The 16,173-nt window shown below is 50.2% G+C and overlaps 5 protein-coding genes across 5 annotated transcripts; 3 read left to right on the forward strand and 2 right to left on the reverse strand.

Annotated features, from left to right (window-relative positions):
- Positions 1-2,096: 2,096 nt before the first annotated feature.
- On the forward strand, positions 2,097-3,637 carry BDZ83DRAFT_714453 (uncharacterized protein; the record flags this gene model as incomplete). Its single annotated transcript, XM_060511656.1, has 5 exons — positions 2,097-2,442; positions 2,503-2,872; positions 2,925-3,042; positions 3,097-3,161; positions 3,222-3,637. The coding sequence occupies exons 1-5, from the start codon at positions 2,290-2,292 to the stop codon at positions 3,635-3,637; spliced, it is 1,122 nt and encodes a 373-aa protein (XP_060357160.1). The 5' UTR covers positions 2,097-2,289.
- Positions 3,638-4,062: 425 nt separating this feature from the next.
- BDZ83DRAFT_759003 (uncharacterized protein) lies at positions 4,063-4,704 on the reverse strand (the record flags this gene model as incomplete). Its single annotated transcript, XM_060515121.1, has 1 exon — positions 4,063-4,704. One exon carries the CDS (start codon positions 4,702-4,704, stop codon positions 4,063-4,065), a length of 642 nt encoding a protein of 213 aa, XP_060357161.1.
- A 1,198-nt stretch (positions 4,705-5,902) lies between these two features.
- On the forward strand, positions 5,903-6,706 carry BDZ83DRAFT_595603 (uncharacterized protein; the record flags this gene model as incomplete). The annotated part of the gene is made up of 1 exon (XM_060506809.1): positions 5,903-6,706. The coding sequence occupies one exon, from the start codon at positions 5,903-5,905 to the stop codon at positions 6,704-6,706; it is 804 nt and encodes a 267-aa protein (XP_060357162.1).
- A 275-nt stretch (positions 6,707-6,981) lies between these two features.
- On the reverse strand, positions 6,982-8,441 carry BDZ83DRAFT_595605 (uncharacterized protein; the record flags this gene model as incomplete). The annotated part of the gene is made up of 4 exons (XM_060506810.1): positions 6,982-7,327; positions 7,394-7,563; positions 7,631-8,058; positions 8,117-8,441. 4 exons carry the CDS (start codon positions 8,439-8,441, stop codon positions 6,982-6,984), a joined length of 1,269 nt encoding a protein of 422 aa, XP_060357163.1.
- Positions 8,442-8,824: 383 nt separating this feature from the next.
- BDZ83DRAFT_253788 (uncharacterized protein) lies at positions 8,825-11,739 on the forward strand. Its single transcript, XM_060501949.1, has 5 exons — positions 8,825-9,502; positions 9,593-9,792; positions 9,849-10,261; positions 10,338-10,931; positions 10,983-11,739. Exons 1-5 carry the CDS (start codon positions 9,145-9,147, stop codon positions 11,488-11,490), a joined length of 2,073 nt encoding a protein of 690 aa, XP_060357164.1. The 5' UTR covers positions 8,825-9,144; the 3' UTR covers positions 11,491-11,739.
- The last annotated feature ends 4,434 nt before the right edge of the window (positions 11,740-16,173 follow it).

Genomic DNA, 16,173 nt, shown 5'->3' on the forward strand with positions numbered 1-16,173 from the left:
TTGGATTGTGGATCAAGGGAGAGCTTTCAGTACTTTTGACTTTCCAAGACCATATTAGTCAAGTTTTGGCGTGCGATAGCTCGTAGTATCTTTTTTGACCTATCTTCAATAGCTCCGGTTAACTGGAATTACCCCAACCAACAAGGAGGCGAATGGGGAAGCAAAATGCCTTATCTCGCCCGCTGAGTCCATCGAGTTTGCTGCAAAAGTGGCGATGCTTTGTAAGAGAATGAACGACTTCACACGGGATGCTTGCCCATATTCAGAGCAAGAGAAATTCCAAACTTAGGATTGGAACCCAAGTTGATAGTACCTTACTGAATGCTGCCGAACATCATACCTGCATGAAGAAACAATGGAAACCGCGAGCTGTTCCAGCCATTATCGACTCGCACAAGCTGATATCCCACTATAATACTGATTTATAGTCTTTCGACAACTGCTTCTCTAGACGTGCAACAAGTTACCGGTACCCACGTGGAAAAAGCCAGTGGCAGTGGCATACCTTAGCAGACAGCCTTTAACATCTAATGCACATGTTCGCCTACAAAACTTTTCGCCTCATTGGAAGTTGACTGTGGTCGAAGTCCGAATGCAGTATGCCGTAATATTTCCTCCGGCAGGGACTTTGCCGAGTCTCACGGCAATATGGTCAAGGCCAACGCAGCTAATTCAGCAAATGTCACTCACGGCGCTGGAACGAAGTGCGAAATCAAATGCGAGTGCACAAGCAAGTTGCCTGTACTTTTAAGAACGGCCATACCGAAAAACTGGAACCCACCAGTTTACCCTGAAATAGATTCGGTGACGAAATACATCAGGCGAAACGCATCAGCCGGGAACCATGTTCGGCGCCCAGCCCTACCTCACGATTAGCCCAGTTGTGCATCGCCTTGGCGATTTGCTGAGCCTCCCAATGAGCAGAGTTTTCCCCTGTCTGCATTGACATTCTGAGACGACATCCGCCATGCGCCCTGCCAGCTGACCCGGACTCGGGGTTGCGGATGATTTGCCGCTTTCCTACCTCCCTGACTCGGGCCACATCCTTGCACAGATCTTGAACTGCCCGTTGAAGAAGGTAGGATGAGGACAGAGCGAATACTGTCAGAAAACAAGAGGGACGACACGGACGGCAGATTTTCTCTCTCCGTTCGTGTTTGGAATTGTCGCAAAATGCCGCGCCGGCACCCAAAGCCGTTGATGAGATTCGGCATGTGCAGCGCTACTGAGGAAAGGCGATGGCCATCCCATCTCGTCTAATACATCTCCAATTCTCGCTTGTTTTCCCAGCTGAACCGGAATGTGACCTAGGCAATTTAGTTTTTTGACTTCGACGCTAAGGCAGGGTTATCGACTCATCTATCCTTGCAATGGTAGTTTAACAGAGACGAGAGGCGCAGGCTGGTCAAAACCGAGCGCGAGCTGTTCATCTAGGTCCCCTTGACTCACGGCGTACTCAATCGCACCGAATAATCTTCTTCAATCTCAACGGGCACGATCAAGGACCCCAATATAGAAGGAATCATGTTTGTAGTCTCACTGACAAGTCGCAGAAATTATCCAGTATCCGATCGAGCGGCAGAATTGTCAGCAAAGCATGAGCAGAAAACCTGGTCAAGACCAGTTTGACTTCGAGTCATTGCTCTTGCTTGGCTCGTTCATCCCCCCACAACGCGGCCACGGGCACAATGACATGATCAGATGCCACACTGCGATTGTTCGATGATAGTAATCCGGAATTTGTCGTTCCCAGCTGGATGGCTCCGCTTTCCTGACACAAGCAGCGCTGTCGAGACTGGACGCAACGACGAGATCTTCTTCCAATTCTTCTAGAAGGCCATCAATCTGCCCCGGGTTGACCATCTGAAACTAGGGAGAACCCTACAGCGCGCCAACACCTTTGCGTGATCATCGTCTCATCCTTACAAGTCGATCGTCGGCAGCTGCATACTCGCAGGGTGCCCAGCCCTTTCCCCGTAGTGCCGGGTGCGTTGGCTATCTGTAGGTAATGAACTAAGCTGAGAGGGTGGAGAGGAGTGAATGCGATGTCATATCTCAGTTGTCATCCTCCACACTCCGAGTGGATGCGTGTTTTACGTCTTTTACCTTCTCAGCTTCTTGTGTCTCTTTAGTTTGCGATACCCGCCGCGAGTTGCGCGGCTACTCTTTGATCTTCTGTTTGCCTTTTCTCGACGTCATCAAACGCGTAACGGCTGGTCTGTGTCTTGAGCCTTCTTCGACATCCGAACATCGCTTGGGCGAAGGAAGTAACCCCTTTTGGCCGGTCAAATGGGGCGGCCGGAGGACTATGGCCCGACGATCAACGCGGTTATCTGGTCTCAGGTTGGAGCGTCGCTATTCTTCCTGTGCCTACGGCTATACTGCAAATTCAAGAAGCGTAGTGGACTCTGGTGGGACGACCATGTTCTCATAGCATCTTGGGTTCGTTCAGTTCCCCGTCATATGTTAAATGCCTCTTACTAACGACGAATATCGTATTAGGTCACCTTGATGATCGCATCAGCATTAACTACTTGGAATGTGTCCCTTGGCTTCGGCAAGCATGTGTACCAAATCAACCCAGTAAACTTCCCTCAGATCGGCTTGAACGGCAATGTCATCAGTACAATATCGATTACGTCGGCGGTGTGGAGCAAAACATCATTCGCGATGACATTACTTCGAATTGAGGAGAAGGGTTGGACAAGAAACTTGATATGGGGTGCGATTATATCAATGAACGTCCTTATGGGTCTCAACGCGATGGCTGCTTGGGTGCAGTGTACCCCGATCGAAAAGTACTGGCTCCCCCAAACGCCAGGAAAGTGCTGGAGTCCGAAGGTCGCAGCTTATTACGGGGTTTTTGCTGCAGGTATGGCTTGATAGCAATTGCTCAAGCGAATGCTTTTGCTAACACCTGTCAGGATATTCTGCTCTAATGGACATACTGCTCGCCATGCTACCATGGAAGTTGATATGGGGACTTCAAATGAAGATGAAGGAGAAGATTGGTGTCGGCATTGCCATGAGTATGGGACTATTGTAGGTCTAATCCTTTGGGATGCGTCCGACTGTTTCGTCTAACCTGGCAACTAGCGCTGGCGGGACCTCGATTGTCAAGTGCACAACGATTCCCACTCTGCTTTCTGGAGACTTTACCTGTAAGTAGCAAGGCACTGAGAGACTTCGATACAAGAGACCAAACTAACTTTTCCTTCAAGATGACGGCAGCGACCTTGTCATATGGGGAACTGTGGAATCAGGTGTAACTATCATGGCGGCCTCAATACCTGTTCTACGCGTCCTCATCCGCGACGTTGCAAGTACTGCTCGCAAGTACTACGGCAACTCGGCCACCCGTACCAACGGGTCTCGATTCGGCGGCGGGCTCACGCGTACCAATACAGTAACAGTAACAACTTCGACAACACGCAAGGGTTCTATCAGGAGGAAATGGGACAAGCTCGCCGATGATCGGAGCGATAAAAGCATACTTGGGGTCGAGCCGGAACCGGGGTTTGGCAAGATCGTCAGGACAAATGAGATCGTTGTGCAGTATGATACGAGAAGTGACGTTGAAGGGCATAATGGAAGCTACGAGATGGATCAGATGGATCGTATGAACCGCATGGTATAATAGAATTTATGTTACGATGAGCATATCACCACTGTTGCCGCCCCGTTTTCTTTCGTTTCGAGATGACTGGAAGAGGTCCTTGATGCGCTCTGATTGAGTTTGACTTATTGACTGTGAAAGCAAATCGACCCAATGCCATCTGAGGCCGGCCTGACGGTCATCGGTTGTGGAAGGCCCCAGATAACAGCGAAGCCTCATTAGGCTTTTAGCTGCCTCTATCCAACCTGCATACTCCCCTTACCCAAGTAAGATCGTGTCCGTAGTGTTGCGGGCCCGTTGTTCCCTTGCCGGCCACCTGTGGCCTTCCCCCATTTGCACACAGTAATTATCCGAGTCCGTCACGGCTGAGCGTCCAGCTTTCAGCCACATGCAGCCTGAAATTCTCTTACAGGTTTTTTATTCCCTAGATGACAGAACATCATCTTCTAGCGTGCTGCAAAGATCTTCCACCCGGACCTAGTCAGCTTAAGAATACTGACTGAATCGGCGTCAGCTGCAATCCATCTTCGAAGCAAATCCCGAATCATCGCTGATCCTACAATCTTCTTCAGGTATGGATCAGTCATCTTGGCTCGGCGTCTGGCCGCTTCGGGTACGTCCTTTGCGGAGATAGGCGCAGGAAGAAATCCCAAATCGTAGATCTCGCGAGCCACATCCTCTTGTTTGAAAATATCATGGTCCATGAAACCGACTAGTTTTGGGATAACTCGATAAAGGATCTCCTTTGACTCGGGAACAATGTAGTACAGGGCTAGCCGGTCCATAGGAGTAATGGCTGTAGGAATATTGAAAGGCTGTCGAGCAATATATTCTCTGATGTACATGTAGCTGCGAGTAACTCTGTTGGACCATTCGACATCCTCGATAGCAGACCATGCTGACGTATCCTTGCCGATGATTTTGTAAACGCAAGTGAGCAAATAGAAAGACTCAACATGCGTTAAATTCTCGGGATTTTCCGAGGAATCTACCAATGCGTCGGAGATCTTCCTGATGATTTTCGAATTGAGGCCATATGCTAACTTGTGCCTTGGGTGAGGATGGGTATATTCATGCTTGAAAACCATTGTTAGCTTAATACTTCTTCACATGGATGTTCTGGAGAGCTATTTGCAAGAACCATGGATACCTCAGCATGCCTTGTGCTGAGTAGAAGGCAGGTAGTTCAGGCGTGGAAGGGATCGTAGGGGTGTACTTGCCGTAATTTCATCTAAAGCTCTTTCGACATTTTTCTCAGATAGAACTATGTTTTTGGTGATGATTCTCTTTACCATTGCCCATATCGCAATCCAATATTTGTTCGTTTCTCGTCCGTCCCAAAGGCTTTGCAGTTCTTCCAGGCTCGGTTCGATTGTTGCTGCATCTATCTGCAGGGTTTTGGCAGTATTGGCGCGAGAGAAAGACGGTTGAAATGCTTGTAGCGCTCCATCTATCGAGTTCCTAATCGCCTCGAGCTCTGGGCGTAGTTTCCTTGGAGTATCGAAATAGGTTGGCATGCTATAGATGCATATGATCGCTTCAAGTGCCAGTCAGTATAAGAAGTACTAGAGGTAAATCGCCGTATTGGTAGTTGAGGTCCTAAACATTTGCATTTGAAGCTCGAAGGGGGCTTGAAGAGATTTGCGAAAAAAATGACTTGAAGGCGTGAAGATTCAGAGATCCAGGATTAACTCTTCTGGGGGGGGGGGGGGGCAGATATCACCATGCACCAGTGTAGGGGAGAAGCCATCGCGGCCGTTGTGGTTCCTTAGAGCCGATTAGTCCACTTCAGGAAAAAGACGTGAGACCTTCATGACTACTAGACCCTGATGGAGTGGCATTGTGTCAAAGATGGCATTTGATATTTAACATTCAGAAGATTACACGATCCATGGTACCGTCATATCTTAAAGTGGATGGCGTCAAAAAGAGGTTCACAAGCGTAGTCAAAAGGGTGTTCATGGTTCCACAAATCCACGACTGGTTCAATTCCTTTATTTAAACAAGAATCTCACCGGCTGGGCCACAGAAGTTGATGTAGCCTCAAAGTCTAGAAGGGAGCCAAGTTTCGGAGAAAACTCAGTGGCTGAAGTACATATATATACCAAGTCTACAAACCTCCCAGTAGTCTGAACTTGGGTTCAAGAAAGCCCATCATACTCAAAACACCTCAGCTTCCTACACCCAAAAGTCACACCAACAAGATACAAGATGATGCTCGAAATCTTTCCTCTCATCGAAATGTCTAGTGACGATAAGATGCTAATATCAGAATACTACGAGGCCATGGAGAGACTGAACGAGCTTGTCGAAGTTGAATGCGACCAAGTGCACTTGCACTTCACTTGCGTATTCAAAGGCAGCGAGGACGAACAAACCTTCACAACATGCTCCTCATGCCGTGAAAGAGTTGTGGAAATGTCCAGACTTTTTGTTGAACTCTGGCCTGGAGACTGGCACAGCGGACACGGCGCTTACATCCAGGACTCCCTCCTTGACACAATCGAGTCAGAAAAGGCTTCCACCGACGGCATGGACATTGCTTCCATGATCAAATTCCGGTTGAAATATAGCGACTTGGCCGACAGTATCATCAAAGACCTCAGTCTTCCAGTCCCCAGCAATAAGCCATGCGGGATATGGAGCAAAGCCGAGTGGGAAAAAGAGCGCCGCAGAAGGGACGACGAACCCGTTTTCGACAGATCTTGGGAAATCACCTGGAGAAAATTCATCGACGGTAATCTCGTGCCACAAGGAACCGTTAAGCAGGGGCCCGAATTCATTCGCTTTGTACAATACCTGGTTGCAGCCGTGCGCCAGAAAGAGTTCATCACCAAGGTGGTACACGACGAATACAACGAACTCATCGAGAAAATCATTCAATACGTCATAGATGCTAGAGCTTCTGATTCAGAGCTTGCATGCCAATCCGCCGCAGTTCGACAAGCTCGTGTCGAGAGAAAGGGTCTTTGGAGGAATACTTGCTTGTTGAAGTTGCGGAAGAACTGCGAAACAGAATGCCGGGCTTGTGGGTTCGTGAAGCCTGAAGTACAAGCAGGAGAAGTCAATACATGCTTTCAAGGGCTGTAGATGAATACTTGCCAGTCTTCATAGACGTGCTTGCCACATTTCTACGTCTACAGTACAAGGCAATGGGTCGAAAAGGTGAAAGGGAGAGCCTATCCCATATTGTTGGAAACAGAGGGGCATTTATACATGTACCTTAGTCTCGCGGCTAGAGCAGGCAGGGAGTGAACATGAGAACTACGGAGCATCGAGCATGGTATTGAGTCCAGAGAACTTCAACTACACACATTAATGGTAACACCCAATTGGATCAATCCTACAACAAGCGTCATCCTCCATCAGTTTGCAACTGGTGCCACATCATTTTCGGCTAAAGCCGGAACCACCTTCTCTATATTCACTCTTTCGCTGTCTGCGGGGCGAGTTGTGAACTTGAACATCTCGTTCGACGGAACAGAATTTCGCGCTCTCAGCTTCATTGCTGTCTCCACGCCCGCAACGGGAACCTTGTACTGGAGATTACCCCCTGGGAAAGGGAGGTACTCCGGAAGGAGGCCCAATTGAGCCAAGGCTGTACCTTGATCCCAAGTGATGTGCTCGTGATACAGGCGATCACCTCGGATGTTGACGACCGCAGCAAACGGTATTTCCGCGTATTTATTGGTTGGCGGAACACCTGGGAGGCTAGTTGCTTTGTCAGTATATGTACTTACATGAAGTACCGATCAGATTAGTTGTGCCTATACTTACAGCCAGTCAAGCTCCTGATCGTGTGTGAACTTGAAAATGAACTCATCAACTACACGATCGATACCAATGGTTCGACTGATAAGCTCTAATTCCGTGTCCGCTGAGTTGTTGAAGATGAAATTGTGACGGTAAAAGTCAGTAAGCTTGTCCCGACCAACGCCACCGGTTAACTGAACAAGCAAACGTTAGAAAGTATGTTCTTTGTTGTTTCCTTTTGCACGATTGGGTTTCACTTACCGTTGGGATGTGGTTGACGTATGGTTCTTGCACCATTGTGCTCATGGTATGCTCCACAGATCTATCGGCGAACTCATACCAAGTATGCTCGTCCCAAATAGCCTCCAAGTCGAAGATAGGGCTTTTCATTTCGCCTTTCAGCAAAGTTAGATTGCGAGTGTATGACAGCATATCCATGTTGTAATCGAAATGCGGCTGGAACGGAGTTGCGAATTTGAAGGATTGGGCTGCTGGGTAAAAGTATTCTGTCCGACCCTTTGATCGCAGGGGCTGCCCCTCGGATTTTCCAGCAAAGTGATAGACTGCGGGTGCAGTGCTACTGGAGATAGATGACCTCTCTGCTCTATCTGCATACACCACCGTGCTCACGATTTCTGGGAATTCAGATAGGATCGGCGCGACTGTGTTCCACATTTCTGGTTCGTATGCTAAGGCATCTCAATTAGCCATGTCCAACATACGTGCGTGATGGAGACGGCAACTCACCGACAAGGCCAACCACGTCTTTTGGATCGCACTTGTCGCTCTTTCGGAATGTTTGAATAGCAAGATCTAGAGTCTCGCGGGCACCGCTTTCGAATGCTGTTGGCTGGATGGCAATGACTGTGTACCCCTCCTCAGCCCATTTCAGGGGCAGTGCGGGCACGCCTTCTTGAATTACCAGCACATTGTCGACTGAAGGGACAAGAAGAATGAGGCCTGGCCCGACGCCGCGGCGAGAAAGAGGTGACAGTGATGAAATCCCGTTTCCAACCGTCTTCAATTCAGACTGAGGAAGGGGAGCTGGGGGTTTGCTAATGTCTGCGTACATAGTGACGTTGCGGGATACTTTTCTTTATCGGTGTGATTTCAAGTTTGATGCCCTTTCGGTGAAGTCGTTGATCAGACTGGCAGAGTTTGAGAACTTATAACATGCGATAGTTTCCATCAGGATGGTAACTCATACTAAGTGCACCACACGGCACGGGATGAGCTCCGGCCGAGTCATTATAAACTAGCGCTCGTATCATTACGGTATTCCGATTTTCTATCCTAATTGCTAACTGGATAGGGCCTTTGATTGGTCAGTGGAGGCGGAACTTCCGTTCAGAAGGGGATCTCGGACTTACGGACTTACGGACTTGCAGGTTGCTCAACGATAAGTGTGCGGGCCGAGCACCGCTCACATCAATGGGATTTCACTTTTGCCCACCAGTTGGCCACCGATTGGAATTGACAATCTGAGGAACTGCTTTGATAAGCCTATCTTAACTTCCAATTATGTTTACGTTGCTTATCTGCTTACTCAATGACGGGGCCTTGTGGGATTTTGAAGCATTGCGACCTTTCGTAGTATGGTCGAAACATGCTGATTCACAACCTGTTGGAATCGCTGCATGTCCATCTGATGTGAATTGGCGGCAATTGCACCTTGCATCGTCGGCCCGCAGCCTGTATTCAGTGCCGCCTCTTCAACAGACCCGCAACTTTCGGCCGCCGTGTCCCAAGGCACCGGATCATACAAACTCCACGCCATGCCCCGGCCGCCCGTACGTCCCGAAGACCGAAAACGGTCCACCAGGGCCTGCACGGCGTGCCGAGCGACCAAGAAGCGATGCGACGCAGCGCAGCCATGTCGACCATGCGTCAAACGCGGAGTAGGCTCGTCCTGCACTTATTCTCAGCATGTAAGGGCTCGCCGCGCACCGCCGAATCGATCTTCGGTCGCCTCAGGCACTCGGCAGCGTGATCAGGTGTCCCCCTTACTCTATCAGCGTCAAGAATCTTCTGTGCAGGATGAGGACGAAACCGCAGCCTCGTCATCGTCCGGCAAGACGGTTACGCCGCCCGGTCCGCGTCCGGTGATGATGTACACCTGTAGTGGTGAAAAAGGTCCGATACTTCACACCAAACGCCGCTCTATCGACGATATTGAGGCGTCCTCAGGTGTTCCACGATTTGCTAACAGCTTGAGGTCCAAAGTGTTTGTCGGAAATGCCTCAGCCATTGCCTTCTTACAATACCTGCGAGGAAGCTTGCGTATCCTTGGTCCAGGTTTCACGATTAGTCAGGGATGTCACCGCATGTTCGAGGCACAAGTTCCTGTTCAGCGGACCGACGACTTCTCAGATGACATTGAAGACGCCGAGAGGAAAATCCTGGTCCAACGTTACCTTGACGCCGTGAGTAAAAGCTCTCATTACTTGTTCAAGTGAGTGTAGAGTTGACGAAGTCGCAGTCTAGTGGACTCCTTGATTTGTTCGATGAATCCGATATTGAAGACCTTATCATCCAGACACAGACATCGCACACTGGGTCTCTGAGATCCAACTCCACCATTCATTCAGGGAGGCTTCTGTGCCTCTACATGATGATCGCCATTGGTGCCCAATGTCGTGGCCAGATAGGCGATGCACCTAAAGCCTTTCGCTACTTCTCAGAAGCACGCAAGCTGTCGTTCGAAGGAATGTTGAGCGATCCAACACTAAACACCGCTCGAGGCTTTGTGTTAATGGCCTTCTATATGTTTGGCGCTTGTCGTCGCAACTCTGCGTTTATGTACCTCGGTGTTGCCACAAAGGCGGCGTCGGTCATGGGCTTGCACATGGCAGAGCAGTTCCAGTCTCTTTCGGAGAGCGAACGAAGTCTTAGGTACTTACTATCCTCTTCGAATTCCTAAACTTCCCTTGCTTCCATACAGAGGATTAGAGGCTAACGAATCATCAAGGTCTCGAGTCGACAAGAGCATACGACTCTTTGACGTAGTGTGTAGCTCAATCCTCGGTAGACCAACGAGTGTAGCACCTTGCCGGCTGAGACGAAGCGTAAGCCTTCATGAGAACCGACATCGAAATTTGTCGGTAGACGCTGCATGCACATTTGCCACAATCCTGAACAGAATTGTCGACACTCTAACCGAAGAATCTGAGTTGGGCATGATGAGAGCACAACAATTCCTCGATGAAATTAGACGTTGGAGTAAGGAACTGCCAACAGCTTTGCGCCAACGTCCAAAGAGAGGAACCGCTCACTCTCATCATTCTCAAAACCGAGAGATAGCCATTGGAAATATTCACGTCGCTTGTACCTACTACTTTGGCATTATTCTGACAACACGGGAGTTTTTAATTCATCATATCATGCCTAAGATCAACAAAGATACGTCACTCGTGGACGGCCACGATGATGAGGGAGGGGAAGAAGATGAGAAGAGTGTTGCTGAACTATCTGATGCCTGTGTGGACGCTGCTGTGTTCATGGCAGAGATGTGTGCTGACGCTCTGGACTCGCGCACCATTATGGGCAACATGTGCATACTGAAGTGAGCCCTTTGATCTTGTTCAGATAAGCGTGTTACTAATAGTCGATTTAGAGCTTGGTTGTTTGCCGCCGGTCTCGTCCTTGGCTTCTCGCTACTCGCTCCCGACGTGCCCCAAAACCGTGGGAAGGCATTTCATAACGCACTACGTGTTCTTGACTTTTTGGGTCACTTGAGTCCGCAAGCAGCACAGTATCACCGTCTTCTCACAAGCTTTTCACAAGCCATCGACTCTTTCAAGACCAACTCGCCAATCGAGCAACATCATACGGGTGCTCCATACGTTGAAAAGCTTCTATCATTCAATCTAGCTGAGAGTCCTGAGACTCATAGAACTGGAGAGGCGTCGCAGCTGCGCGAAAGCATCGGTCATGGCAGAAGTCCAGAACGATCTGAGAGAGCAAGTGATGCGATTGCAGACTTGAGTGATCAGCCAGATCTATTGTCTTTTGACCCAACTGCATCTGGCGGGGAAGACTTAATGCTAAGTCTTCTTTGGGATGATGGCGATGTTGCCTTTGGAGAGTCAAGTGCTTTCGATATGTCAATGGGATCTGGCTAAGCCCGGGCCAATGGGTGGGCCAATGCTACATGTAGCAAAATCAGCGAGTTATCGGAAAACGAAGCCGAGTCTTTGCTTTCAGAGCATTGGGCAATCTCGCACCATCAACCAGAGCGTACGAGGGAAAGCTCGACAGAGCTCTGAGTACTGATATCGATATGATGGAGTAGAGTCCTGCGTACATTGCTATATATGGTTAGGGACTACATGCATGTATCCATGCACATACGGGAGCTCTAACAAAGGGTACATGTAAGAAGGCATAGATACTCAGCCGGCAACTTCTTGACCAGAATGAGAAGGCATGGAACCCCTTGCACCTTCAAAAGTGGCGAATTCATGATACGGAGAGACTTGCCCTCGCAATCGCGTTGAGATCGACGAGTCTAGTATAGTCTGACAGTATTCAGAGCCACCAACATCCCACGTAACAGCTGAATCCGAACCAATGGTTAAAGTTCTGTCCTTGTTACAAAAAAGGGTTTCAGACGGCTGAATTCAAGCGATCTTTTGGGGAGTTGATGACTTCTTACATGGGATGACAGGGAATTTCCATGCCAATCGTGGTTTTAGAAGAGAAAAACTGCCCGTCTCTACCGGCGGGTTTCTCCGGATCGCCGTGAAAGTCATAGTAATGCTGAGTTGAAGTCTGAAAGTTACCATTGAATGAACACAGTCGATGCACCGTGACAATAATTCGAAGCATACCATTTTGCCGATGCGGGCGCCGTCCAAGTGTGAACTAACTGCATACGGTTTGTTCTTCCCATGTTGTGACATCGATGAAATCCATATGGCCGTAATCCTTTCTTACAAGAGGTGTTGCATGCTAGTGGGGAAGAAGGCCTGCAGTCCCGAGCAGCGGTAAAACTGTAATAGGAAGATGAGTAAGTGTACATGAAGAATTGTGGCTAATCCGACAAACTGTCGGTTGGACCACTTTGTAAGGTACTAAGTGTGGAAGTCTTGCCAATTGGTTGATGCCTGGGGTTCTCAAACGGGTCCAAAGTTGGGGATTCTTGATGATCTGACTCGTTAGCATCTGTCAATAGCCTTTTAATTTCGTACAACAGGCTGTTCTGAGTATAAAGGCAGCCCTGACCTCTTCAGACTAATTACAACATCTCGTCTTTCTATCGCATCATTGAAGCCAAAAACCACAGTTGTATATCACTTTCGTACTCTTTAACAAGAACGTTGACCGTTTCAATCTAATCTACCAAAATGCAATTCCAGATCGTTTTCGCTATTCTCGCTACCTACATTGCATCCGCTATCGCGGGTGCTTGCGAGGACTGCCAGCGAACATGTCCTAGGCCCAGCGAGGCTGAGTGCAGTAAGTCATTTGCAAGTTCATCTTTCAGAACTCAACAAAAAGACTGACATATTTCTCGTCCTCTAGACACTCTTTGCGCACCCATCTGCAACGCAAAATAAGTAGGCTTGGTACTTCCTTTTGCTTCAGCCTGACAGGCCACATCTACCTAGCAGGCGGCGATTATTTCTCGTCTAGGAAACTTGAGAGCTTTTCCCCGGAGTGCTTTGGTATGGTACCTTAGGGTAGTCTTGGACTTTAGCGATGATTTAGCTAGAGTTGGACAATGACAAATCGGTTTTGCATCGCAACTAGACCAGGCGAGTTAACTTCAACGGAGCGATTGCGATTTTACAACTATCCTAAGCTCTTATAGTGTATTTCCTCCTTGTGAGCCTCACTCCATTCGCTTCTGCAGTGTATTCATACTTTCCGTGATATTGGACCTTCGTCTCGCCTTTATTGCCAATAAAGTGTGATACGTGCATTGGCATGTGGCTTTGCGCGTGTTTGATACACATCGACCCCCAGCCGCTTATTCATTACTCCCGCATGATTTAGCATTCCGCATACATACATACATACATACATAGTTTATTACGCCCCGGCTAAGCTGTTTAGGGCTCGCATGATTATCTACATATTCTCCACATTCGTTCATATCCTTGCCTCCCAGAAGCCCATACAAGTCTTGTTCGTCTCCGTATGTGTCTTTTTTAGTTTTGCATGTCGATGCTGCGGTTGCTCGTGGGGTTAGTAGCAGGCCATCTCGGAGTTGTTTCTCAAAGTGTTCGACGTCCTATCGTCGGCGGCCGAAGCTAGTCCTGCTGTCGATGGCACGAGGATGCGTGGGGGTGTCTCCGGTTAATTTGATGATGTTAGTTGCGTGTGGTTTCGCTGCTGGCTGATCTGTGCATCTAGCCTCTCCGTGCTCATGGCGAACTTGATCGTCTCTTTGACAACGTCTACGCTTGGCGACCAATCCTTAGGGTCGGACGCGCGCTTTCCTCCCAGGAAGTATGACAGATTTCCTCTCCGCGTTTCCGTCTGTTGGAGCATCCGAGTCCGCTGTGCCGTCCACTGTGTGCATCGAAAGAGAAAATGCTCTACCGTTTCTGCAGATTGCCCGCAAGCGCATAGCGCCGCGGCGGTTGCGCCGATCTGGTAGAGGTACCAGTTCAGCCTTGCCATTCCGGTGCGTAGTTGCGCTAGAATGCTGGCTTCTTTCCAGGCCAGTCCGTCATACAGCTTGCGTGTGTGGTTTCCCGGCAGGGCTATGTCGATCTTCTTCGAATATGCTCCTACGTTGTCGGGCAAGGCTCCGTGCTTCTGTCGCACGCTCTGTAAAGCGATCCTAAGTGCCGTCGAGTAGGCTCTGGCCGGCCGTTTTTGTGGTGTCTTGTTTACTTGGGTACTTTCCTTTGCTGCTGCTTTGGCCGCTTGCGCCAGGTCTGACTCTATCGATGATGGAAGCCAGAAGAGAGTGACTCTGTTGCCTCGTCTCTGCAGAGCTTGCACGCTGGCATATAGTTGTCGGATCTCTTGTTGGCCTGACTGCTGCCGCGGGTTGTGCATCACCAACACTGCCGCTTTGTTGCGGGTGAAGACGTGGATGGCCCGGTACTCGAGTCTCTCTGGGAGAGACTTGACCGCTTCTGCCAGTGCCGCTAGCTCTGCTACATACGGGTTCTGCTCCGTTCTCTGACCGAACGTACGCGAGGCCGTCACGACGCCACCGCCCCCTCTGAAAGATGCGGGCAGCGTCGTCGCCGTTCCAAAGCCCACAACCTCGTTCCTTGCTGAGCTCCCTGTCGCTATCCTCACTGCCCATCCAGACCGGATTGCCTCAGAGGCCTTGACCGTGTCGTCGTCGACTACTGTATCAATACGACGTTCCCAAGGAGCGATCGAATACCCTTCGATAGTCTCCAGCTTGTCAAGGGGTAGGTCGCGATAGGCCTCCGCCATCAACTGGAAGGGTGACGGAAACCGTCTAAAGGCCACCGCCCGCAGACGTCGAAGCGGATGGGTCTTGGGAAGGCTTCGCAGCCGTACCCAGAATGTCGTTGATTTTCTGTCGTACCTCTCTTGCGCCGATTGTATGCTTGCCTCCGCTTCAGCGACCGCCGTGGCCACCGTGTTGAAGGTTCCCACGATCGCTTGGGCGCCAATCCTCTGCACTCGGTTGATCACCCTCATCTGCGCTGCTCGACACCTGTACCTCCAGACGTTCGACGCGTAGTCCATCGTCGGTGCTACGGCCGCCACGAAAAGCTGTCTGGCCGTCGCCGGAGACAGGCCTTTGAGCCGTTTGAGCCCCAGCACGGCCTCCAGCCCTTTTGTCGTCGCGTCTGCGATGTGCTTTTCGAAACGGAGTTTCGTGTCCATCATCACTCCCAATACTTTGACGTGGTCCTTTGCTCGGACAGTGTCACCTTTGATGACGAAGCTGGTTGAGTCCGCCGGCAGCCTCCAGTTGCGCGTGAAGTGGATGATGGCCGTCTTGTCCGTCTCGAACGTCGCCCCGCTTCGTCGTTCCCACGCGAGTGCTCGATCGATAATATCTTGGATGCCCTGACGGTTTGCTTCGCGCGATCGGCCTGTGACCCACGCCGTGTAGTCATCGACGAAGGCCAGCGCGCCCCCGTTCTCGTCGATTTGGTGCTGTACGAGATCGGCGTTGAAGAAGAGGAAGAGCACGGGCGAAAGCGGCGAACCCTGAGGCAGTCCGGCTTGTGGTAGCGGACGAGCCTCGGACTCGTGACCGTTAACCAGGATGCTTGCCGTTCTATGGGAGCAGAAGGCGTCCACCCATCTCACCAGCTTGTCCGGGATCCCCGCGCTCTGAGTCTTTGAAGTAGTCTCTCTTTGTACACACCATTGTATGCTCCCTTGACATCGAAGCTGACCAGACTGACCACCTTTCTCTTTCTCCACGCTCTGTAGATGTACTCCTGCAGCAGTACCAGCGCCTGCTCTGCCGACCTCTGCTTGCGAGCGCCAAAGTGGCTCGTGGGAAGGAGGCCGAACGTCTCGACAGCGTGCGAGATACGTTCTGCCAGGACCGACTCCAGCACTTTTCCGAGCGTCGAGAGAAGCGAGATCGGTCGCCAGGCCTTCGCTATACCGTAGTCGCTTTTGTTTGGCTTCTTCAGCGGGATGATCTTTGCGTGTCGCCACTGCCTCGGCAACACCCCTTCATCCAGTGAGGTCTGGAAGAGTGTAAGCACCCTCTCCTTCACCACTGGCCACGTGTGCTTCCACACTGCCACCGGCAGACCGTCCTCTCCGGGTGCTTTCCACGACTTTGCCGCAAAGAGCTGTCTCTCTACTTCTCCCAGTGTGAGGTTAGGGAAGGGTACCGGCGA

Source organism: Colletotrichum acutatum, assembly GCF_030867785.1.
Source record: "Colletotrichum acutatum strain CBS 112980 chromosome Unknown BDZ83scaffold_305, whole genome shotgun sequence".
Lineage (NCBI taxonomy): Eukaryota > Fungi > Ascomycota > Sordariomycetes > Glomerellales > Glomerellaceae > Colletotrichum > Colletotrichum acutatum.